Genomic DNA, 26158 nt, shown 5'->3' with positions numbered 1-26158 from the left:
TATGATAAGTGATTTTATTATAAAATCACAACATATGCAATGATGTTATGCGACTAACATCTATTCATTTATGGTGTATATTTATAATATATTGGTGTGATAATATCATTGCCTGGTTTAATTTACCCAATAACAATGTCTTTTACCATCACAACCATCCATACGACTCAGTAACCGTGTTATTCAAGTAGACTCACTGAGTGAAGATAAATTATTCCCATTGGACAGAATCCAATGACACGTGCAAGACAAAGAGTATCGAAATTCATTCCAACTCAACCAACGGCCTTTTTACGTTTCCAACAAGGAATAAAAGTTGGTTAAAATTAGTTAAAAATTTGGTGAACCCAACTTCAAACCACCAAATTTCCCTCCACAGCTCTATTTGAACATCCATCTATAAAATTCTCTCCAAACATCTCATATCTCAAACCGAATATTTCTCTTCTTCTCCCTCTCTATAAACCTTTAACCATAATAACTAAAGATAAACACCAATGGAGGGATTCAAGTGTTTTCGTCTCGAAATTATTTTATCGACAATGATGATCATGGCTATTTCAATTATGCCAATTTATGGGCAAATCTCGACGCCTTGCACAACCTCAATGATTAGTAGCTTCACACCATGCATTAATTTCATCACTGGAAGTACTGGCAATGGATCTTCACCCACCTCAGACTGTTGCAACACGCTTAGATCGCTCGCAAGTACTAGCATGGATTGTACTTGTCTTGTAATTAATGCGAATGTTCCAATCCAATTACCCATCAATCGAACCCTAGCGCTCTCCCTACCGCGTGCATGTAACATGGGTGGCGTGCCACTCCAATGCAAAGGTGAGTTGTTTGCAACAATTTGCAGGATTATTGTGTAATTAAGTTTCAATCAACTAAGATTCAACATTGTTATCTTATAAATTAGTGTAAAAAATTTACTAATTGAAAATTGTATACATTTGCAGCTTCTGGTACTCCGCTTCCGGCTCCAGGTAAAATTTGAGTTCCAACAAAAATTATCTCAAGTGAACACTAAAAATTAAATTAGGGGGGTATGGGTGGAATCATTCGTGTTGGCAAATGGTGTGCGGAAATTTACTGCGATTTGCAATTATTTTTGTTTGGGCAATTAATTAAAGGTTATTCTAAGCCGGACTCATATGTTTTCTAACCATTTTTGGTCATTTGCAGGTCCTATCTTAGGGCCAGCTTCTTCACCTGGTGCTATGAGTCCAAAAGGTATTCTACTTTTGCCATGAAATCATAAAAATTAAGGACTAATTATAGTGGAATTAAAGGAGTTTTAGTTTAGATTTTTTTTTTATAAGTTTGCAATTATTCATTATTGATTTCTAATTTTGAATTTCTAATAAATGTATAATATTGTTTTCTAACTAAAAATTTGAAATAATTCGTGGACATAGTGGAATGGAGGAACATGAATTTTATAGTTGATTTTAATCTCTAAGACTTAGATTTCATTGTTGAGGTTGTAGATTACAAGCAATCGTATTTTATTATTATTGTGTTTTTTTTTTAGCAGCTTCTTCTGTCCCTGAGTCGATATCACCAACTCTAGCTCCGGCACCAGAATTAGACACAAAACCTTTGGGATCATCACCGACATCTCCTCCATTGAGTTCAGAATCTCCGACTGCAAACCCAGGGAGGCGGCCAGTTTTGACACCAAGTTCAGCTACAAATCTCTCTCACATACCTGCACTATACCTATTTGTTTTAGGAATTATGGTTATAAAGTATTATTAAGTTGATAAATACGTCTCTAATGTATCATTTTATTGGTTATGTATGTTTTTTAATTTATTTATTTGAGGATGGGCTTTTTGCTTTTTGGGTACAAGAGTTATTAGTGTATAATTTAATAAAAATCTTTTATCACGCTCAAGTCGCTTTGGCCGAGTGGTTAAGGCGTGTGCCTGCTAAGTACATGGGGTTTCCCCGCGAGAGTTCGAATCTCTCAGGCGACGTTTCTTTTTAAATTTTTTTTTTATTACTTAGCAATTTTTTCGGGCCCACAACGAACCGTTATGAGTGAACTCAGTGAGCCTAGCTATAACATAAGTGAAAAACAGACGGCTAGGATGGAAAATTGTAAATAGAATTCCACCATTCGATTGCACCTAAGAAAATATAAAAAGAGTTCACTTTTAACATTGTTTTAGTTTAGAGCTCTCGATTAGGTTTAGAGGTGATTTAGTCCCAAAATTCGATGGAACCAACTTGCCAAGTCAACGTGGTGAATCATCGTCTACTTGAAAATGCTTTTGGTAAGAAATTCGACCAAGATATTGAACTATATATGAAATTAAATGTTATATTTATCTTAGATTATTAAAAATCAATTTTAAATATTTATAAATTTGATACATTTTTATTTAATCGATATGAGTCAACTCATGAGAAGTGAACTTGACTTGATTGTTTAAAAGAATGGTTTTTAGTTTTAGGGGTGGAAAAATCATTTTCTTAGAATAGCGTCGTCATTGGATTGGGTATAGATTGAATCGAGGTCAATTTGGTACCAATCCAATAAGGAACGGATTGGACTCTGAATTGATCCGCTAAGTATCAGATCCCATAACAAGTAGATGGGTTAAACCCAAATTGATATACAAAAATAAAATAAATATCATATATTTAAACAAAATATATAATATAAGGGTACAAGGTGATCCAGGATCTCATCACAATCTCGACCGTGTATATGTGATAACCAATATTTGAGATTTATCTTAGAGATCTGTAATATATTTTTGGGATACATCTTTTATTGAACCGTTGGATTTCACATATACACTATCAGGATTGCATGTGAACATATGAGTTCACTTTTCAAGAGTCCACGGATCTCGACCCGTAATATAATTTATATATTTTTGCACATTTATACAATTGTGAGTTTGTGACATGGTTGATCTAGAATTGGTTGAATAAAATATACGATCAAAACCTTATGAAAATCAATTCCCCGATCCAGACCCAAAGTATTGGATTTCGAGTATCATTGACGACCCTATCTCAATAGATGAGATGAAAAACTGGAAACTCACTTAAGAAAATAAATTAATTAATTAAACGGTAAAAAATCATATTTTCCAAAAGAATTTTATTTTCACAAACATTTTCTTGACTATCATAGTGAGGAAAATTGAGTCTCATCCACCATTAAAGACCTCCAGATGTGTAAATAAGACCTCGAGGTCGGTAAATAAGGCTGGTAAGCCTTTTTTTCCTCACCATGGTACGAGTCATTTATTTTGAGAGATGCTATTGCCGCACCAACTTTTACTAACGCCATTGGTGTGGCAATAGTAGCTCTCTTTATTTTCCTACCCATTTTTCATGTCCCATCAAAACATACTTAACAGGTTTCCTAGAGATGAGTACGTATTTGGAACTCTTTGTGATATCTTCCCATCTCAGCCTTCCATTGGTACCCAATGGAGTTAGTTCACTTCATATACTCTTCGTACAATCGTAACCATTTTACTGATTTGCCCAACAATCTTCTATTATATTACAAGAAAGAAAACCCATCTATATTCCCAAAGCTTTCCAAGAAACACAAACACACACAGAGATCAGTAAAATCGAACCCAACCATGAAACCCAGCAATCCAATTCAATTTCCCACGAAATCTTCCTCTTCTGCTCTCGTCGCATTGTTTCTCATGGCGTTGACCACCTCGGCTGCGGAGGCGCCACCCGAAGACTGCCCCAAGACTCTGACGGAGATGTCTCCATGCCTTCCTTACATCTCATCTCCACCCAATAATCTTTCCTCCTCCGCGTCTTCTCAATGCTGCGATATCTTCTCCTCGGCTTTCGATAGAGGCGGCGCCGCCTGTTTCTGTTACCTCCTCCGCCAACCATTGCTTCTCGGCTTCCCTGTTAACACCTCGCGAACCCTATCTCTGTCGTCTCTTTGTTCTCCCAAGAACGAGACTTCAACGTTGAGAAACTCTCTGGATTCTCTCTGCGAAGGTTCGTTTTTTTTTTTTTTTTTTAACTTTCTTGATAGAACGAATTTTGGATTTAAAATCTCAACTCATTGTTCTTGTAAAAGTAGTTTTGATTTTGAATGATAGATTGAATTTGAGAGTTTTCTCTACAATTAAATCTCAGGTGTTTCTGTTTGGCGCCTAGGTGTTTCTATTGTCACACTAACTTTTGTTAAAAGCACCCCAATTCATATGAAATCACCAAAGAATTCGCACAGATGTTGGGGTGCTCTTAGTAAAAGTTGGTGTATAGAATATATCTCTCTCTCTCTCTCTTTTTTCCATTGGCAATATTTTAATATTAATATTGGAGTTTCCAACGGCTGAGATGGGAAGATAAACACAAACTTTCTAGGATCAGTTTTCCATGGGATTTCTTTTACATCTCATCCGTCCATTGGACGTATTTCCTTTTGAAAGATTCTATTGGCACACCAACTTTTGGTGATTCACATATGAATTGGGGTGGCAATATAAAAAGTTGGTGTGACAATAGCAGGACTCTTCTTTTCAAAGAGTTAGTTTCTCACATCAGACCATGGTTTTTAAACTCGTCTGAGACCGAGACATATCGCCCGAGTTAACTCAGTATCATAATTGAATGAGACCAACTCACAAAATCATTTTTTGACCGAGATTTACGAGTCACAATTCAATTTATTGATTTGTCTCACGAGACATCTCAAACGTATCGGAAAACTCGTCCGAGACGACTTGGTATCGGAGCTGAACGAGACGAGACAAAATACCAAGGTTAAAATCCATGCATCGGACCCTCCATTCGATTCTGTCCAAAATCGATTTTCATGTTATATGTATTTTAATTAATTTGTGAAAGAGTTAGATGAGGAATTAATCATTTTTATTACCTACAATTCTCAACAGGATCGCCAACTTTGCCTCCTCTCTCAAGTCCATCAGGTACACCAAGATTATTTTTTACGTATCTCCATAACACATGATCCCAATCATGTAATCACGAAATCCAATGGTTAAGATTTATTTACAAAATGCGTATCCCGATATATATTACCGTGATACACATAAATACCAATAACACTTGTATTTCTATAATAATAATAAAAAATGAGTAATTTGTGCATAATCTCAATAATGTAAGGTAGAAAATGCTCATCACCAATAATTTTCAAAACTTGTTTGCAGGGTCTGAAAATTCAGAGTCTCCCTCTCCAATCCTGCAACCAGAATCTACAGCATGCTCATCTACACCGGAACTCGGCACAAATTCATCTACACTGACCATTAACAAGGGTTGCCAGTTTCGACCTCGAACCATGCTCTCTATTATTGTTCCTATCTTCGCTTATCTGTAGTACTACACCACCCATTGTTTCAATACTCGAACCCAATTCATCTCACAATACTTTCGTACAGGGTCTGGTTTAAATGAAGAATTCAAAAGAATACGTAGCACAGTTTGCAAAGGAGTTTTGTGTGGGAAATTTTACTTTTTATTCTTCAACTTCACTGGGCACAACTATATTTTAACTGAACACATCAAATGGATGTCGTACCCATTTCGGATAATACAACCCATGGTTTCAAAACTCGGCCGAGATTTTCAAAATATTGTAGGAGTCATCTCGTTTCTTTTGCAAGATTTTGCACATGTGAGTTGCCTTGTCAATCTGTCTCATCCATGGACGATAACAAGATGACTCGAGCGAGTCATCTCGGTCTCAGACCGAGATTTAAAACCATGTTGCAACCTTTTAAGTGCAACCTTTTAAGTGGAAAGGCCATGCCTATGACGTTGCCTACGCATTACAAGCTACAATGCTAAGATATCATAACACCCAATATATCATGGATGGAGAAACCATAGTTTGGATTTTATTAAGAATGCATATGAGGCTCAGTCAATGATCAGTAATGATTCAGTGATTTTCATTTGATTAAATCCCATCTATACCTCTTCACCCCGGCATTTAATATGTTCTGAGTTTTTTTTTTTTCTCAAGCATTGTTCAATCAAAAGTAAAGGAAACTCCATAAAAATTGCCTATTGACTCTGTCTCCCCAGATGATAAGATTGAGCGAAGTTATTTCCAACCGTCCAACCATTCAGCTTCGTCAGTAGTCGGCTTAGGAAACTCTTTTGCTCCGAAAGACTCGTCACCCCATCCCACTTCATCAATGACTTGGGCATTCTCTTCTTCATGGTTCAAGTTGCTGTCCCCCATGTAGTCTTCTTCACTGAGATGTTGCCTTTCAGGGAGAGAACAACCTTGATAAGAATTATTGTCTGAGCAATGCCATAAAAGCTTATCCCAGTGTGGATCCTGCCAAACAGAAGTAAGATTAGAGAACTTATAGATTGCACTTCAAACAATCTGCTTTCAGTGCTTTGGCAGGTTGTAGGGAAAAAAAATATCTTTGAATATTGTTAATTTAGATCTTCTAGAACTCTTCTTTCTTATTCTTCTTCATATTTTTTTTCTTGCATATACATCTTTCTTCTAGTAAACAATAACAAAAATACATATCTGAAGAACAGCCATTCAGGGAGAAATGAAGATCCAGAGATCAAATTGGGTAAAGGGTTTCATAAGAAACAATGCACAAAACATGGCATGGCTCGTGCATCTCTAGTCTGACCTCTATGAGACTCAAGTAGAGTCAACTCATGACTATTCTAAGAGACACAATTGGTGTCCCAACTCTACAGACATGTGTGTCTGTTCGAACAGTCACAACTCAACTTTACAGACATGTATCCCAAACTCTACTGACAGGTGTGTCCGTTCGAAAAGTCACAACTCTTGTGAACAGTTTTGATGACTATTTAGAGAGGCACTTCTATTTCTATAAATTCACATTACTTTCCTCATTCGAATTCATTCAATTTTCGAACTTTTTATTTGCATAGTGCTCTTCTTGTTTTCAAGAGATTTCTTTGTTTGTCCTTGAGAATGCTAATTACAGTACAAGTTCAATTATTTTTGTATACTTGGAGTGCTGCCTTGTACACGTGTAGAGCGTTACATCTTGGGAGATAAACGTCCAGAGATTATTGACACATCACAGGGGAGAAATCTGTCTTAAGGCTATTGTGTCTAATACAAGCCTCATTCATTTCAACATTAAGATAGTATATTTAGAATATACTTTATTACTTTATTTCACATCATTTTTTTGTTTATTGTCTATAATCTAATGTCACAAGTTTTAACAGTTTTGTCTTTATAGACATGTCGATGTCGATAAGTGTCCAACAAAGCTTAGACATTGATGTCTGACACAACCGTTTGCCTCACTTTTTTCCTATCTTCTCATTAATTAGATGGTCATCTTGCCTTTTCCTAGGGCTTTTTAAATTCTCTAATCATGATTTTCAAGCACAATGACCAAATTATAAGTAATAATTTATAGCTCTATGAACCCGGCCTTTGGAGAAAGAAAATGGTCTATGCATTATGATTATTTTTGGGTATTGAAGATAAAACAGGTTCTTCCAAATCTGCCCATGTATCCATAGAAGAAGAAGAAGAAAAAAAAAAGGTAAAGACTAGAAAATAGAAATATCCCTCCCCACAATTTCATAGAAATCGTAACACATAAAACATAAATTGATATATGAAAAAAAAAAAAAGGAAGTATTTTAAGATCAATAAAAGGCAGAGCTTTCATATCTATGGAAATAAAACAATGATCTACAACTCAAAATCAATTCCAACAAAATGAAGCACATTTGATCATAAGGATGATAAATTTCATTTCAAAAAGCTCAAAAGACTGAAAATTGTATCCAAACGTCATATAAATATGCCTATGTGACTGAATTATTTAGAAGAGTAAAGAAAAATAACAGTATAAATTTCAAATGCCAAGTGCCAGAAGGACTAGTACCTTACTAATAATGTGTGGGTTTCCAATGATAACAAGCAAAGATCTAGCCCGGGTAACAGCAACGTTAAACCTCCTTGGATTGCTAAGAAATCCCAAATAGTGTACTTTGTCAAACTCATTATGTCTGATAGTCGACCTGACGGTAGATATAATTATCACTTGTCTCTCCTGCCCTTGAAATTGTTCTACACTCCCCACCTTCACATAAGGCATATCGAGTGTCTCTTCGAGAGCATTCTTTATTTTGAGTACTTGTTGACGATAAGGTGTTATTACCCCAATATCTGCCTCATTAAGATTGTTACTTGCTCTCAACTTCTTGATGATCTCAATTACCTTACTAACCTCAAATCGATTAAACCATGATGGATTATTACCCTCCCTCTCATCACATCCTTGAATGCCAATGAAAAGAATCGGAAATTCTTTGTTCGGAAGGAGCTTCTCCAAAGCATCCATTGACGAACATGTCTCTTCTTTAGAAGCAATCAAATCCCCATTGTAGAAAAGTTTCGAGGGTAGCTCCAATATGGATGGGTGACACCGATAGTTCCTTATCAACTTTGTCACAAAATTTTCATCCTCGCTACGGTAAAACTCACAATCAAACAGCCTCTCCAAGTATGATTTCCCCAATCCATATGTCTCCGCACCTCTGGAGTAAATGACGGGACCTAATTGCATTTGGTCTCCAGCCAAAACAACAACGGTTTCCTTTAGGCATAAATGGGATATGGGGATCATGGTTTCTGGCTCTGAGGCTTGACCAGCTTCATCCAAGAAAATATGTGAGAAGTGACCGCGCTTGATGCCTTCTGCATAAAGGAGAGAGGCACTCATATAGGTGGATATTATGATCCTATAACGCATCAAGGCCATGATTGGAGGGCACTTGAATACGTATTCCTCAGAGTAGCAAAAACGAATATTATCAGAATGAACATCTTCATAAGGACGGCTAGGCGCATTTAGTCTGAATATCTCACTATCTTGAATGTCAACAATCTCCTTGCTGATGAGTTTCTCTAATATGTGATCCGCTGAACTATTTGAAGATGCACACACAAGAATAAGAGTGTTCTTTCTTGTTGTGTACAACTGTAAGATCGCTTCTACGAGTGTCATTGTTTTACCGGTACCTGGGGGTCCATGGATCACATAAGGTGGGGCCCCATTGCAGGCGAGGATCATCTCAACAGAAACCATCTGTTCCTCGTTGAGACACAGAGTCAAAGGAACCACCGGGGTTGCTTTGATCGATCTCCTTATAGAAGATTGAGATGGAAAGAGGAACTCAGTTTCTAATTTCTCTGCAGCATGGACAGCATGATATAAACGCCTCATGTTCACCCTATTATAGGTGAACCTAATGTCATAGAGGTCCCCATCACGATGATGCAAATGCAAGTCTTTAGCAAACTTCAAGAACACTTCATCGGCTTCTACTCGGTGTACGAATCCCTGCACAAACCACAATCCTGAATGTAAGCTTTAGAGGAAATATTGGTAGTTTATAAATTTTCTCCACTAAAAAAACGTACAATCACAAAACTAATAATTCCCAATGATTAACATGAAACTAAATTGTTTACCAAATGGACCATGTAACAAGCAAGTCATAACAAACGTATTGATGTCATATTTTGTTCTATCCCTTTTGATGCCTTCTATTTTCTCTAAAATTATCAAATTGTTAAGGTTTTTCTTTATGTTTCGGGACATGTGGAGGACACAACATTTTCACTTAAAAACATGTAGAGTGCCTGTCGTGTGTACAATATCATTTCAATGTATCCAACCAACCTTAAATTATTAGTGCTAGATATGAACTAAGATGTGTTAATATTACCCAAAAGGAAGCACAAACCTGATATGGAGTACCCTCATCATGATTCTCAGTCGCAAGTTTGGCAAAAACATAGTCCCCATGGACAAGAGAAGGCCTTCTCTCAGCTAGTCCAAGGACCTCAAGAGCCAAAAATTGAGATCCCTTCCGCCGCATATTAGCAAACTCCATGTCATGGCTTTTCATTTCTTCCTGAAGCAACAAATCATCAATTTTAGTTCAAAATAAAGGGAAGGTAGGATTTTATGTATTTAATATATACTAAGAATTACCTCCAAATGTAATTCTTCCATGATTAGTAAAGTGCTGAAAAAAGTGCTATAATTCTCCGCCGTTAACCCTTCACTGATAACCTCAGGTACTTGCTTACTCTCCAACAACTCCCTAATATCCTTTGGAATGGCATATTGGGGAAGCCTATAATTGAACGTTTTGGGGGGCGCCTCCACCTTTGCAGGACGAGAGCCTGCCACATATTCGGTCACATTGAATTGTTTCCTTCTTTGCGTTCTTGAGTATGGTTTTTTCGAAGCAAGAGATTGGGATATCTTATCTTCAACTAAGAGAAAAACCAACCGTTCAATTTTTTCGTCCCCCACATCGAAATGCACGACAGTTGTGTGCAATCCGATGTCCTTTGGTTTACATGATAACCAAATTGTTAAAGTTCTATAAGGTTGAAGCACTCTGTCTTCCAAAGAAAATGCCTCCAAGAATCCTTGGATGGCTTCGACATCTGAATTAGCCGAAGGAGGTTCCATCAAAGAAAGGGTATACGAGTCCACCGGGTTTGAACAGAAAATCCTAACCGCCCATAGTTCAACTGGCTGGGAAGTAGTGTTTGTGATTGTTATCGAATCTGCTGCAGTTTCTCCTATAAGTATAGATCGAGGTTTCCCTCGAATAAACTGAAACGGAACCGATACAACAACAGGTCCCTCATCGATTTGGTTGTAGCTACATACCGATTTATTGTCCTCATAATCTATAAAACCAATTTCTCCTTTGTCTCCGATAACGGAGCACTCATCGTCCGAATTTCCTTTCCAAATGGTACCCATCACTAGATTGATATTGATATCAAGTAAGAACTTCAAATCCTGAATAAACCCAACAACAATCACAAACCAATTTCATCATTTAAGCTCATGATATAGGCATTACCACCATGAACACTGAAACTGTAACCAAACCCATCAACTAAGAAAGCCCATTGAAGCTACAGTTACAGACAACACAATCAACCACTAAAAGCCAGCCTAGATAATAGAACTTCAGACTTGCCAAACACTTAAAGTAAACAACACACACTACGTTAAGCTAAATGATTGAATCAAAATTCTAAAACAGAAAATCAAAAGAAACAATGACAGAGACCAATCAAACAAAACTCTCTAACACACACACATAGAGAGTAAAATCACCAACAACCCATGAAGAAAAGGTGACAAAAGGAATAAAAAAATCAGCAAAAACCAAAATAAAAATATTGGTTACAAAAAGACTGAAATAAAGAGATTAGCATCAAACAATGGATTCAAAAAATCTAAAATAAAAAGAGACCAATTAAAGATTGACTACAAAAGAGGTTGAAATGAAGCAGAATTTCATCAGAGAATGGTTACAGAACGGAAGAGTTTCAAATGCAAAACAAAAGATAAGAAAAACAAACCAGAACCCACCTTTGATCGAAACCCCTTGCTGGTTTTGCTGAGAGAGAAATTGAGATTCTTCTGTAAGTATAAATGGAATATAGAAGAGAGTGGAGAAGGGTAGTGTGTACCGGGTACACTTGTCTTTGCAGTTTTTTTTTTTCTATTTCTATTACACTCCTCAGGGGTTCAGATTTTTGTTCTTGGAAAGTGACACGTGACAATGAGTGCGACCCCACAAGGCCAAGAAGGGTAATAATTTTGCTGTCATAATTTTTAGCTGTTTAGCTCTTAAGCTTAATTTGGAAGAGACACGTTGCATCTGACTAGTGGAACCAAATAATTTGATCAAAATTCACAGGGTTTACGATTAGTCGCAAGACACAGTAATAATGAACAACAGGTGAATATTCATGTACAACTCATAAATTTCAAGATAGAAAAATTGGATTATTGGCTCATTCAAAGCTCTTTATTTTAGATATACGTAACGCCTGGACTTTTCTGGGAAGATGTAAGAAAAATGACTAATTTGCCTTAAACCTAGTTGTCATATTTAATTTATTTCTTAAAATGAAAATTAGATGATTTAGACAATTCTCCTTAGAGTTTAGAGAATATTTCAGATGCTCTCGTGTTTTAAATTCAAAATGATGACACCCTTTTTGGTGGATGATTTCTTAGAGAGATTAAGTAAAATAATACAAATGCCCTAAACTTAGGGCATAGGTGGATTTTGTTCATGTGTGGGCAACTGAATCTGGAAAAAAATTGTGGGGGCAGTGGCGACATATTTTTTTATCCACGATAGTTATATGTCGTAATAGTTAAAAAATTCTTACATAACTCGAAAAATTCTTGTGGGATCTAGCTCCCAGTACCCTTATTGTAAATATGCCCCACCCTAGTCCAATCTTTTCTTGAAAACAATTTTTTTTTTTTTTCAAAAATCCATTATTTTCGATATGTAAAAAAATGTTATCATCGTTTTCAATTTCAAGATTTTATCTATTTTAACTTTCAAATCTCAAGAATAAGATAAAATTTATTTGGAAGTTTAAGATAACAATTTTTTTAAAAGAAAAATCAAGGCATTTAACACTAGGTTGTACCTCATATTGCATATCTTGACGTGAAAGCGTGTAGGAACCATAGATACTTTTCATCAAGATTCAATTCAAAAAGCATCTATGGTTCCTACACACTTTCACTTCAAAATGTGTGATATGAGGTACAAACTTGAGGTCACTCTAGATCGACTCTTTGAAAATTGGACCATAGTTATGATTCAACCAAGACTAATCAGATTTGATAATAAATTGATTTTGTTAGTGAATCCCTGATTTTTGTGATTTTTTATTTATTAATATTGATGAAGATAATTTAGGAAAATGTATATATTTACGAGTATTTTTTATAAATATAAGTTAGTCCAACCAAATTAAATCATATTTTGACCATCACCTTAGGGCTATCAACGATGTTTATCGATTCGGATACAGCAATATCCGAATTCGAATCCAAAATTTTTATCTAATATCCAAATTCGAATCCAGTTATCATATCTTATATCAGATAATATCTAATTGGAATTCAAATAATTTGCATATTAAACAAAAAAACAAAAATTTTCTTTATCCAATTGATTTTTTATTATTTAAAAAATCTATTATATATTATACTATGTATATAACAAATAAATAAAAATAATATAATATATATTATTTATATAAAAAAATAAATCAAATAAAATAATATATATTATATATTATTTCGAATCGAATTTTATTAAATTCGAAATGTTAATATTCGAATCTATATCCGATAAGGATTCAAGTATATAAAACTATCCGAATTCGAATCCAATATCCAAAATTTTTGGATAATATCCGAATTTCGATTTCGAATTCGAATCAGATTCGAATTTTGGACAATCTATTGACACCCCTACATCACCCTACCAATTTAACAAATGACCATTTGATTTTTAAAATATTTAGTTCAAAACCCATAGTCACTTGACCATGGTCAAGGAATATGTGGAAACAAAGAGTATCTCCAATATCCACCGAAACCGTTCCGGAGGCGTATGCTTAATTGGAGCCCGACTTTGAAGCCACCAGTCTCTTTAAAATTTTGAAGAAACCCTTCTCGTTATACGACACGTGGATTTTTAATTTATTTTAACCCTTTGAAATACCATTTTGCAATGCAACGTGTAATCTAATGGAGATGGTTTCTTCAAATTTTGAAGCAGCTGGTCTGCTTCAAAGTTTTTGACCTGTATCCGGAATGATGCGAAGGAATGAAGGTGTGGGGCCACCCGACATACTTGAGAAGTACATTGAAAATCATGTAAAATTAATGGAAGAAGGACGATCACATTTATAGCACGTGTTTCCAAATATGAACTCGATTGACTCGGTTTCTCCATCGAGTCAAATTATTAAATATCCCAATTACTTTAAAAATTCTAAAATTCAAAATTATATATATTTTTTTTGTTTGAATGACATAAAAAGGTATATTTTTCCGCTTTACACATGACATTTTCAATCCATTACAAGATTAACTTTTAACCTTTTAAGTGCCGATCATTAAACATAAGTTGAAATAAGGGAGTCTTGATCTAAAAAATCTATATTGACAAATTAAAAAAAAAAAAAAATTGTGTTTTTCTCTTCCTTCTTTTTCATACATTTGATCGTGTATTACATCTCATCAGAGGTTAGAAATTGTTAGAACAATAGTCCCACATCTATCTCGAACGCTCAATTTGCACATTATCTGAGGTGATGGGAACCTGCACCTTAATAAAATGATTTTGTAAAATTGAATTAAGCTTGGACCTTTATATGGTATCAGAGCTGGATCATTGTTTATGGACGTGCGAAAGCATTTTTCAAGCTGGTGGTCGACGTGAGGGAGGGTGTTATAACAATTGTCTCATGTCAGTCTTGGATGTTTGATTTGTATAATATTTAAGGTAATGACAATCCTAACCTTAAAAGTCAGTTTTGTAAGGTTGAGTTATGTCCACAGACCTTAATAGAAATCATTTAATTTAACTTTGTTTTTAATTTTGAATCGAAAACCACCAGTTGAATATAACGAAAATCAAACACTTCTAATTATTGTCTTACATTTATTTATCTGTATGAATCTACACTCTTAATTAGTTATCAAATTTAGTTAATGGTCGTTGTAAGATCATTAGACAGTTTGATTTATAATAATAACTAGATTACAGTATGATAAATTTGGGGGTTCAACTCAAAATCAATTGGTAATGAGTGGAGAGTCTCAAGAGCTTATAAGGAGAGAGACAAAGCAATGAGTATCTGATGCGGGGCTAAAATCAATACACCTTGCACATGTGGGCCGGACTAGGCCAAAGCATGTGAAGATACATATTAAGTGATTTGGAGGGGAGAAAGACCCACTTTGATATTATGATAAATTTGGGGTCTAACTCAAAGTTCCAAGTGTCAGGCAAATGTATAATGCTCATGTAGGAAACTTGAAATAAAAGATAATAGTGAAACACCTTGTAATTCTCACTTTCTTGTTTTAATTGAAATGTTGAAATCAACGATTGTAACAAGGTCAATTTGACAATTTGAATCTTTGATTTAAATGATTCGTGTTGAAATTAAATCATCAATGATCTCGATAGTTGTGAAAGTTCAATCCCAACAATTTGAACAAACTTGGATCTCAATGATTTGAATCATTAATCTCACCAATTGAAAGGGGTCGAAGGGGAATTAAGAATTTTTTTTTACTAACTAGGCTATTAAAGTACTACGATAAAATCAGGGATGTTTATAAAGAAAGACAAATGATAAATTGACACATATATAGATCTTTTCTCTTGTGTATCCCCAAAGAAAGAGTCGGTCCCATCCTACACTGCCTTCGTTTGACACTATGCTCAACACTGAACTGGCATGGCAGTGCATAGCATGGTTTTTAAACTCGTCCGAGACCGAGACGTATCGTTCAGGTTAACTCAATATCGGAGTCCAACGAAACCAACTCACAAAGTGTTATGAGATGACCACATATCGTGAGATAAGCGAGTCGTCTAGGACGATATTTTCAATTATCTCGGGTGATACAAACGAGACAGCGCAGTAATAGTTTAACTCGCGAGTTAAAAGAGACATATTGGACGAAATTTTGAAAATCTCGTCTGAGTTAATTGATACAAACAAGTTAAAGCCTCAACCCTCAATTCTTTCACTCCCAAATCGATTTTTTTTTTTAAATATATTTTTGGATTCATTTTTTTATAAAAATTATTTCTGAATTTTTTCAGACTTTTTAAATGATTAAAAATCATTGTCTCAATGTCGAACGAGACGAGACGTATCATCCGAGTCAACTCAGTATCAGAGCTGAACGAGACGAGATGTAATACCGAATTTAAAAACCATAGTGCACAGATGATCATAAATTTCTTTCCTTAAGATACAAATAAAAAATTCTACTATTCTCTATGCACCACTACATCATCTCAATGTTGAACACGAGTCCCATTCAACACCAAACATTTTGGCCAACATTTTAGCCAACCATTTTTGTCCTACATGGGTTAGAAGTTTTGGAATAGGCAGATTTTTGGTGAGGATGATCTCTACGGTGAGGAGATCATCCTCACCAAAAATCAGCCCATTCCAAAATTTCTAGCCCCATGTTTACAAGTTGAAAAATCGTGGACCGTCCATTTTTTGTAAACCATTTTTGATGGGGTTATAAGTTTTGGAATAGGCTGATTTTTGGTGATGATGATCTTCTCACCGTAGAGATCATCCTCACAAAAAATTAGCCCATTCCAAAACTTCTAACCCATATTTTGAAAAATGTTTTGCCAAAATATTTGGTGTTGAACATTTCCCATTGAAGACAGTTTAGAGTCCATTTATAAAGAAGTCTTCCTATTAAATAATTTTGTCTAGTACTGGGTTGGCCTCAGACATTTTTATTATAAAAGAAATGATGCAAAATTTTAATACTCAAAAAAAAAAAGAAAAAAAAGGTCATTAAGTTGACAATCCTAATTTGAGACACCTGTGTAATCAAATCAAAGTCGAAATCATTCAACTAGTGGATCCATCTGATCCTGCCATCTCAGCTGCCGCATTTGACAACCATTGTGGACCACAGTCCCTTGAGGAAATTAGGACATTGGTTCCAACTTCCAAGTGTTAGGCAAATTTGAAGTAAGACCGTTTCTTCCTTGTTTCTCTCATACCCACTTAGACCAAGTTGGTTATTTGGTTTAACCCAATTATCAATCTAACCTTATTTTTACATGTTAGTTACCCAATATTAGCCATCCATGGCCTATAAATACCCTCTTAATTCCCTTTTCTCTCCATCAAAGAGAGGAGAAGAGAGAGAGAGAGATGGCAAAGAAGATTGTTGCATTGTTTGTGATCTGCATTGTGGTCCTGGCAACCGTGGTGCAGTCGGAGGCAGACGACTTCGCTGAACATTTCAAGTCTTGTTTCAATAATTGCAACGATGAATGTAAAACCGATGGTAACGGCAATACCTTCTGTGAAGTCAAGTGTGATGGCGAATGTGCGGCCAAAGAGGCCGCTGGTAAGTACTTATTTAGGGTGATTTTGTCAATCATTCGATTTGGTGGTCCATTGTATAATATCATGATCAGTCTTATAAATGATCATGTCTTACGATCAAACGGTTCATATTCAATGAAATATCCGTTGTTGGACCTATTGGATCTTTTGAAAAAAATCTCCTCAGTTCATATATTTTTTAATCTCATTAAAAATTTATATAGAGTAAAGAATTTGCATTTTTGAATTTGAGAATTACTTAACGGGATTATTTTAAATTATTGATCTCTATTTTGTGTGTGCAGCTAAGCTGGAAGCTGCGACGCATTAGGAAAAAAAGACTCATCGTTGCAATATCGACACTAAGAAGATGGAATAAAGTGTACCGCGACAGACCTATTTTATGTCTTTCAAAATGTTGTAATTTAGAAATGCCAATTTTGGTTTAACCATGTAAGATCTTATTAATAGGCACAAATTAATAATAATTCTAATTATCTGTTGCCTATATAATTTTTTTTTTTTTTTGAGGGCCTATGTCCTATTTTTTTTTTTTTTTTTGAGTACTCGGCACCAAATTTGAGTGATCATAATTGCCCCCACTTTTATATTTAAAATTTAATATAATTAGAATTATTTTTATAAAAAATAAAGAAAATTGCAATCTCACATCCCTAATCTTATCGATTATTTTTCAAAATTATAATATATCATTTTTACTATGTAGTTTTTAAAATCACCCTTTATTTAATAGAGTCGTGATTTTCTGACTCCCTACTTCTGACATACTCTCCCAATGTGGCATGTGCTTGAACCGTAGGTTTACTTTTCTTGGGATGCAGATTTGCACATCCCCGTAAACATGTGTAGTTGTGTATCTCAAAGAAGAAAATCTATGATTCTATTACATGCCACGTTGGGAGAGTAGAGGGGAATAGAGGATAGAGTCAAAAAAAATTATTATTCTAATTAATATTTTAAAGGGTAAATTACACTTTGACCCCCCTGTAATTTGGTGTAAAGCCTTAATGTTTTGATAATTATACTTACCTCCCTTATAGTTACCTAACGGGTTGACCGTTCACTTACCCCCCTTCCATCAAATTGTCATCAAACGTTAAATTTTCCCAAACCTTTCAACTTCTCATATATGATTTCTCTAGTCTCTTCTTGAAAAAACCTTGTTACAAAAAGAAAAACAAACCCCTTTTCAAAGTACCACAAAGTCGCGATACACATGAGTTACAAGTCCAATTCAAATTACCTTGGACTGGTCCAAAGATAAACACACTTGGACCGGTCCAAACTTGATATTTATTGATGCTTAAAGTTCATCCACTGAGCCCAGATTGGTTAAATGTTATAGGGTAAATTATAATTTCGTGATCAACTTTTCTTGAATTTTTTATTCTGACTACTATTCATTTTAATTACCGAAACGTGAATGGGCAACGAATTTGAAGGTTTTAAAGTGACTATTTAGCAGGCTTAAAGTGATAATTTCGCAGGTTAAAAGAGAAATTGTCACTTTAAAACTGTTGAATTTGTTGCCCATTCATGCTTTGGTAATTAAAATGAACAGTGAATCGGAATCGTAAATTCATCAGAAGTTGATCACATTTTTATAAATATCTGAATATTATATGTTTCATTGATCACATTGATATTTGCATCACTGTTTATCTTTTACTTCTCTCAAAAGCATTTGTCTTTGCATATCCAAAAATAAAAATAAAAAAACATTTGTCTTTCAACCTAAGCATTTTATTGGTACTTAAATGCCATCATGTATTTGTCATATTAGATGATATTCTCAGCATTTGTTTCATTAAACTGCATAAGCTCACAACTCATTTTTTGTTTTGACCTCATAATAACTGCCATAGATTTAATGCAAGAATCATGTTGCTATTGATTGTCCGTAATTTAAATGAATGGTTACTGAAAAATAAAATTATTCGTTTATAGCTTAAGATAGATTCAGTGAAGTGTCCTCTCACGTCTTTAGACAGACCAACAGGACTGCCCACATGCTTGCTTCGTACCAGAATAGTATAGGTTGTACAAAATTAGATTGTGAATTGCTCTCTAGTGACCTTGTCTCTGTTATTTTTCAGGAAGCCTATAGTGTCCCAATTCTTTGATTGTAGCTGGTCTAGGTCTGCTATAACCCTGTTTCAACAAAAAAAAAAACACATCAAGCAATGGCAAGGCCATGAAAGTCGAATTTTTACAATAGAGGCCCTCTCCATGCCTCAAATGTTCAAATCTTATTGACCCAGTTAGAGTTACATAGATTTTTTTTTTTTTTTTTATATTTATATTTATATTACCCAGCATTTGTGTTCAAATAATCTGACTTTCAACTCATCTTTGACTTGCTTTTGTTCTGTTTCAAATGAATTATTATTAATGTCTACTTATGCATGAAGCCTTGTAAGGTAGGAATTAGATATGGAGAAGATGGTAAAAAAGAGAGCATCTAGAAGTTGGCATCGCCCTTGGCCAGGGGCGGAGCCAGGATTTTCTTTTAGTGGGGGCAAGCTATGATTAGTTGTATAGTTGAAGAACTTGAATGGAGGGAGATGAGGGTGTGGGGGCAAATGGGGAGAGAGGTGAGGGAGTGGAGACAAAGGGGGCATGTAATTAGTTAAAAACATAGGGGTGTCTCAAAGTTCTGTGGGGGCAATTGCCCCCACCAGCTCCTTACTAGCTCCGCCCCTGCCCTTAGCCCTTGCTGGCGTAGGGAAGGCTCAGGGAGGAAGTGAGCCAAGTCTTGCTTCTCCAAGAGCTGATCCACCTCTTCAGCTGGGATGCTAAATGACAGTTTTTTTGCTTCTCCATCTAGATTCTTCATCTAGTTCTTTTTCCCTTCAAAACACAACTTCAAACTCAAACACCACCACAATTAATTAATTAATCAATCTTGTTTGTTAATTTATTTTAAAAGAATTAATTAAGAGGAGATTCTTAATTAATTACCTGCTAGGAAGACTCTTTGGTTCTACTTGGCATTGATACCAAATACAACTAAATGCAAATTCTCCTTCTCAAAGGCAAGGACAGTGAATGCATAATCTGCTAGTACTACATACGCTGTTCTTCATCTTAGATTCACACTCACCCTCTTATAGCGTTTTTCTTCTTCTTCTTCCCCTTTTTTTTCCATGTCTCGGGCTGGTCTGACTTTGTCTTGAGAGGTGTGGGCATATCATCTCATAACGTTCACTTCCATTTGCCACAAATATAATCTTTATCGATTCTGTATTGTATACAGGTGCCTGTTAATTAATTAGTTACATTTAGATTAATTAATTTACCATACTTTGTGAGATCATGTTATTTGGTTAAAAATTACATTAGTTAATAATGTTTTGAATTTAACTTTGATTTCTTTATGTTATATGCCACATACTCCAACGAATATGGGCAACTATTTGATGTTGATGAAAATGATTACAAGCAACTCCAAGATCTTGATATTTCTCTATCCCACGTCAACATCAGCAAGGTATATAGTAAGCCTTAGTTTCTTTTTAATTACACTAGGTATTAATTAATTGGTGATTTTCCATGATATATATATATTTAAGGCTAATGGGTATCCGATTATTGAAGAGGGTTGCTATTGCCACACCAACTTGTGCAATTCTTTGGTCGTTTCTATAGGAATTGGTATAACAATAGTAGCTTTCTTATGGAATTGGAAAATGATGGGACTGTCTTAGGTAGACTCTGTTAAAATGGCAGTGTATAGAGAACCGTTGATTTATTAACTTGTATCTCGAGGAAAGAAATCTATGGTTCACTATGCATTGCCACATCAACACAGTGTTGAGCACAATGTCCAACGAATGTAGTGTGTCGAATTTTAATTACAATAGTCTTATGAGTTTATATATGTGAGCGATAGTCCTACATCGCGGTATCCTAGTCTTGGGTTATATATAAACTTGCAGCAATCCTCACTTTACAAGTTGGTTTTATGACGATGAGTTAGGCCCATGGGCTTCTACTTGGAATGAGAGCAGGTAGCCACAGGGATGTAGGAGACACATTACCTGTGAGGGGGAGTATGAGTGATAGTCTCACATCACCTGCGTATCATGACCTTGGGTTATATATAAACCTAGGGCAATCTTTACCTTACAAGCCGATTTTGTGAGGATGAGTTAGGTGCATGGGGTTCTTTGGCCTTTACGATTTCTCCCTCGCCATGTTGTTTAAACAACCTCTCTGCATCCTTCATATCAATCTGAAATATTCACATTAAAATTAATAACCAAAAAAAAAAAAAGGTAATAAGATATCAAAATTATTGATTCAACACCAAATACAATAGGGATCGAAATTATAACAAACAGAAATAAGATTGTAAAGAAGTTAAATAGATGAAAATACATTGAAGGCAGCCTGGATGATATCTTCGCCGAAACTCCCATAAAACAACCTTGGACCACCGGCACCAAAGAACTCCTTTTAACACACAACAGTTATTAATTTAGTTTAAGGAGGTACATATACTAACATAAATAAATGAAGGGGTAAAGTAAAAAAAATCAACAATGAATTAATCTTTTATATTTAATCACCTCGAATTCTGATGGCACAGAGATGGGCTTGAAAAGGGGTTACAACTTCGAGCTTCTCCTTATTATCATTGCTATGGTAAACCACAGTTCCTGCAGGAACCCTAATGACTTGTCCACCTTTAATAATGCACGACTCCTTGTTATTTTGATCCACTAATGTGATTGTTCTAATTCCTTCAAACATTAAACCAAAATGTCAAATATTTCAATAGTTGTGATTTTTTTTATAACAAGAAGAATACATGTAGTAAGGAACTATTGAGTTAGGAGATATAAAATCACAATTCTTTTGTTTCTTAAGATTAATGGATTTTGTCCAATGATATTTTGGATAATGTCATTTCATTAGTTTATGAGAAACAAAAGGGATTCCTAAATGATAGTTGTTATGTATAAAAAAAAGTTTTCTCTTTGTTAAAAAGTGTGAGGAAACATTGAGTCGTTATGTATGTATTTTTCTTCTCTTATAAAATATAAATGCTCAAGGTTCTCAAAGGTGATCTTCACATTGCAGTCAAGTTTATGACAATAGGAGTGAGATCAATTTTTTGTTTAGATTCTTATTAGAGTTGAGTGTAGAGATTTGGTGGATTTTACCGGAGATTTGGAGGTAAACATAAATATCCATACTTGTAATTTCTTCTTTAAGTAGTAAATTTCTACTTATCGAGTTGCCCATAGATGTAACCCCATTGTGGGTGAACTACATATATCTTATGTTGTGGTTGTGTTAATTTCTCTATTCTCTTTGTTGTTACTTGTATTTGTTTTACAACACATTTCTTGGGGTTGTTAGTTGTTGGAATTAATTACTTTAGTGTTAGAAGAGATTAATTTCAATAATCGATTTTCGTGCGTGATTTGGAATCTAGTCACAATAAGAGAAAATGTCAATATGGAGCACGAAAATTAAAAAGTCCCCAAACCGTGCATTATTCAAATTAATTTCGAAAATGATAATTTATCATTTTTGAAAATAAATTTTTCTTTATCAAAATGATAAAAAAATAAAAAGAACGGTAATTTCTACATTTTGATATATGCCAAAATGCCCTTTTCCTCTTTCTTCTACTTTATCACTATTTTACTCTTTATCAAAACCCAACTCTTTTATAGGATAAGGATAGGAGAGTATAACTGTAATTTAGTAATTAAGTAATTTAAAAAAATATTGTGGATACGAAAATTATAAAGAAAAAATTAATAAATAATGTTCATTTTATTGTTTTACCAAAAAAAAAATTGTTTTCAAAAACAGTAAATTACCGTTTTCAAAATTAATTTGAACAGTGCACTGTTTTAGTAAAAAACAATTTAATTTTTGGTCCAAGTTTGATAAATTAGCCAACATACCCTTAAGAACCAAGATAACAGCTTCAGCGTCCCAATGTTTGGGGAGAATGAAGGTGTTAGGGTTTGCTTCCAGGTAAGCCAAGCAATAGTTGTCAACCCCACGAAGAAGATCTAATTTTTGATCCATAAACGTCTGCAAAATCCTAGCAAACCCTTCATTGGTCTTGAATTGATCTCTAAAACTTTCTTCGTTGAAGAAGAAAGGATTGTTCTCTTCTTCTTCTTGTTGCCTTTTCTGCTCCTCGCTTTCTTCATCGTGTTTTTTCCACACTGTTGTTGCTTCTTCTCGTCTACCTCTTTTTGTTGGCACGCTTGTTTGCATTGTTTGAGCTGTTTTTGTTGTTGTTCTTTGAGTTTTTCTTTACAGATATGCTCGCACTTTCTCTTCTCTTTCTTGCCCAACTGTTGACAACTAAGCTTGCATTGTTGATACTTTTGTTGTGGATCTTGTGAGCATTCACCTTTTCCACTCTCTTCAGAGAGAGTTAAGGTTGTAGACAAGACGGAGATGCATAGGAGTATCAGCAACAAAGAGAGCTTTGTTTTCGACGCCATTGTTGTTGCAGAGAAAAGGGCTCTACCAATACCCTTATCGGGTCAAAGTCTACTAAGACCAAGTCTGGCCCTAAGAGGCTCAGGCTTGACTTGGGCCGGGTTTAGGTCAACTAAAATGAATAAAATTTAATACTTTTAAGGAAAAAAATGTACTTTTGAAATAAATTTTGTGTATTTAAAGATTATCCAATTGAATTAGAAATTAATGTATTACTAACCCATAATTATTATAATGAGTGTTAAATTATAATATATATAATTTATTTTACTTTTATTAAAATAATATTAATGCAATTCAATATTTTTGTATGATATAGAAGCGGACTGGGCTGGACAGGCTCTATTAGGCCCTAGCCCAACCCAAATTTGATGGGTTGAAAATTATTGAGAAGATCCTAACACTTGGTCCCCTCCCCTCCCCTTCACTTGTTCTATAGTTCACAAAACATAAGGGTATGTTTGATTGCATGGAAAGTCACTTTCTATGGAATTTGAAATCCATGAAAAATTAGTTGTGGAAAATAGGTAGGGTTGGAAAATCAAATTCCATTGTTTGATTTCACTTGAATAAAATCATGAAAAATTATGAGAAAAAAGAAGAGGAGAAGGAGGAAGAAGATGAGAGGAGGGGGAGAGGAAGAAGAAGATGACGAGGAAGAGGGAGGGGGGAGGATGTGGTGATGGTGGCGACGAAGATGACGGCGGCGACGATGGCGATGGCGACGGAGGTAAGTGAGGAAGATGGGTGGAGAACGTGGTGGTGGTGGTAGCGGAAGAGGTGAGGGATGAAGAAAGAGAAGAAGAAAAAGAAGAAGAGAGAGAGAGAAGGTGGTCGGAGACGGAGCCGACAACGACAGCGATGGTAACGACGGCGAGGTTAGTGTAATGGTGGTGGTGGTGAAGAATTGAGGATGGAAAATATTGGTGGATTTCATTTTCCCACCCATATGGGTGGGAAAGTGAAATCCATGATTTAGTGGACTTTTTGAATGGGGTGGAAAATGAATTTCCATTTCCATGTGCAATCAAACACTTGAAAAATGTCATTTTCCATGGAAATTGATTTTACACCCTATTTTCCATGTGCAATCAAACATACCAAGGGCATTATGGGCAGTGTGGTGTTGGTTGATACAGGGTGCGATGATTGGTCCGTACTACAATGCGAGAGCAATTAAGATTGCGTTTGTAGTACGTGGCAAAGGTCACTTCGAGTGAGATGCACCATATAAATTTTATTGGTATGTAATGGCCTGGGCATCACAAGCCTGGCACAACTGCGTAAGCTCTCTTAGGAACTAAAGCGCTGGGCATTAAAATGTTGATACATTCACATTTTGGAGAAGTAGCTATCAAATTGTGGGAAAATAAGTGTGATAACCTTCTTTTATATTTAAGAGATGATGGATATGCAATAAATACAAACATTTCTCTTATGTTTACAGGAATAGGGGTTGTTTGTGCAAACACAGGAATAATTACTATTGAATCGTGATAATCTGACTATACCACGTGGCAAACTCAATTGATTACCCTGATGTGCCAAGTTAGGGAACTGTAGATCTACACTCCTCGGGATACATGGCTGCACTTTCCCATAAAAAGTGTATCTTGAGGGAACCGTGTATCCCAAGGAGCGCAGATCTACGGTTCCCAAACTTGTCACGTCAAGTAGTCGATTGAGTTTGTTAGGTGGGGAAGTCAGATTATCACTCACCCACCCACCTCTTTTGTTTTTTAATAGGGTAATAAATAAATAAAAGTGCATGGGTACTGATGATCAATTTATATATAGAGTTACTATTGCCACACCAACTTTTACTAACGCCACGCCAACTGTGTGCAATTCTTTCGGTGATATACATAGGAATTGGTGTGGCATTAGTAACATTTTGTGTGACAATAGCAGCTCTCTTTATATAACTTATCATCTTTTTTTTCTTTGTTTTTTATCGGTTATAATGAATAATCCTTTAATGGGATTTTTTATTTTGTTATATATTTTTCATAGTTTTCTTACATATTATTATTATTATTCAATTATTTAATTCTTATATAAGAATAGATTAATGTATAAATGAATTATCTCTCAAGTTTTGGGATGGATTGGCCTAATTCATCTATCTGTTACCCCGTTTAAGGGATCCCCATCCCATTAAAGTCTCTTTAAGACTTTTGACTATATGTATTTCATTTAGTACTGAACCAAACTATATTTACCGTCTATTTGTAATCTCTTTATGGGTGACTTGTGGACAACATTTTACACAATCCAATCATAAATGAGTCGTGATGAATGCACGGGACCTTGGTACACAATTGGCAACGCAGCTGACATGGCAAGGGCACAGAACATAGGTCGTCTTCATCAAGATACACGGGAAAAAGATGTGTGGCTCTATGCCCTTCCCATGTCATCCTCATACCAAGACTGCATGCATTCATTGTTATTCTTCATAAATTGAGTCATGCTCAACAATATTGATAACTATGAAAAAATAATGATTTAAATGAACAACTCAGAGTAGATATTTCACATTCTACTCACCTTTTCATCTCATCCATTTGTTTGATGTATTCTTTATAATTTCTTATGATGCATAATAAGTCCAATGACTTACGACTCACAATAGCTTTAATAGACTCTAGCAAGGAGGGAAAACAATTTAATTTTCCAAGG

General features: G+C 35.1%; 2 protein-coding genes, 1 long non-coding RNA gene and 1 other non-coding gene across 5 annotated transcripts; 3 read left to right on the top strand and 1 right to left on the bottom strand.

Annotated features, from left to right (window-relative positions):
* Positions 1-432: 432 nt before the first annotated feature.
* On the top strand, positions 433-1844 carry LOC147402267 (non-specific lipid transfer protein GPI-anchored 16-like). Of its 2 annotated transcripts, none has more exons than XM_086441622.1 (4): positions 433-840; positions 966-992; positions 1192-1239; positions 1544-1844. In XM_086441622.1, exons 1-4 carry the CDS (start codon positions 498-500, stop codon positions 1765-1767), a joined length of 642 nt encoding a protein of 213 aa, XP_086297748.1. In that variant the 5' UTR covers positions 433-497; the 3' UTR covers positions 1768-1844. The 2 variants fall into 2 exon arrangements, with proteins under 2 accessions (XP_086297748.1, XP_086297747.1); XM_086441621.1 differs by having other exon boundaries at positions 1541-1844.
* A 62-nt stretch (positions 1845-1906) lies between these two features.
* TRNAS-GCU (transfer RNA serine (anticodon GCU)) lies at positions 1907-1988 on the top strand. The gene has a single exon. It is a non-coding gene; the product is annotated as a tRNA-Ser (tRNA).
* A 3866-nt stretch (positions 1989-5854) lies between these two features.
* Positions 5855-11538, bottom strand: LOC147402265 (putative RNA helicase SDE3). The gene is made up of 5 exons (XM_086443873.1): positions 11421-11538; positions 10011-10838; positions 9760-9930; positions 7893-9353; positions 5855-6325 (listed from the first exon to the last, which is right to left on the bottom strand). Exons 2-5 carry the CDS (start codon positions 10797-10799, stop codon positions 6086-6088), a joined length of 2661 nt encoding a protein of 886 aa, XP_086299999.1. The 5' UTR covers positions 10800-10838; positions 11421-11538; the 3' UTR covers positions 5855-6085.
* Positions 11539-16762: 5224 nt separating this feature from the next.
* LOC147402264 (uncharacterized) lies at positions 16763-17491 on the top strand. The gene is made up of 2 exons (XR_015178247.1): positions 16763-17000; positions 17284-17491. It is a non-coding gene; the product is annotated as an uncharacterized LOC147402264 (long non-coding RNA).
* Positions 17492-26158: the final 8667 nt, after the last annotated feature.

The sequence above is a fragment of the Akebia trifoliata genome, chromosome 5 (assembly GCF_017979445.1).
Source record: "Akebia trifoliata isolate Shusen 1 chromosome 5, ASM1797944v1, whole genome shotgun sequence".
Taxonomy (NCBI): Eukaryota; Viridiplantae; Streptophyta; class Magnoliopsida; order Ranunculales; family Lardizabalaceae; genus Akebia; species Akebia trifoliata.
This window is presented reverse-complemented; position numbering and strand designations above follow the sequence as displayed.

Bases quoted from the DNA above. Each gene is read 5' to 3' on its own strand.
- LOC147402265 (XM_086443873.1), bottom strand. From the start codon at position 10,799: ATGGGTACCATTTGGAAAGGAAATTCGGACGATGAGTGCTCCGTTATC. The intron at 9,931-10,010 runs GTAATTCTTAGT...TTGTTGCTTCAG, and splicing joins TGGAAGAATTACATTTGGAG to GAAGAAATGAAAAGCCATGA. The intron at 9,354-9,759 runs GTTTGTGCTTCC...TGGTTTGTGCAG, and splicing joins ATGAGGGTACTCCATATCAG to GGATTCGTACACCGAGTAGA.
- LOC147402267 (XM_086441621.1), top strand. From the start codon at position 498: ATGGAGGGATTCAAGTGTTTTCGTCTCGAAATTATTTTATCGACAATG. The intron at 841-965 runs GTGAGTTGTTTG...ATACATTTGCAG, and splicing joins CGTGCCACTCCAATGCAAAG to CTTCTGGTACTCCGCTTCCG. The intron at 1,240-1,540 runs GTATTCTACTTT...TTTTTTTTTTAG, and splicing joins TGGTGCTATGAGTCCAAAAG to CAGCTTCTTCTGTCCCTGAG.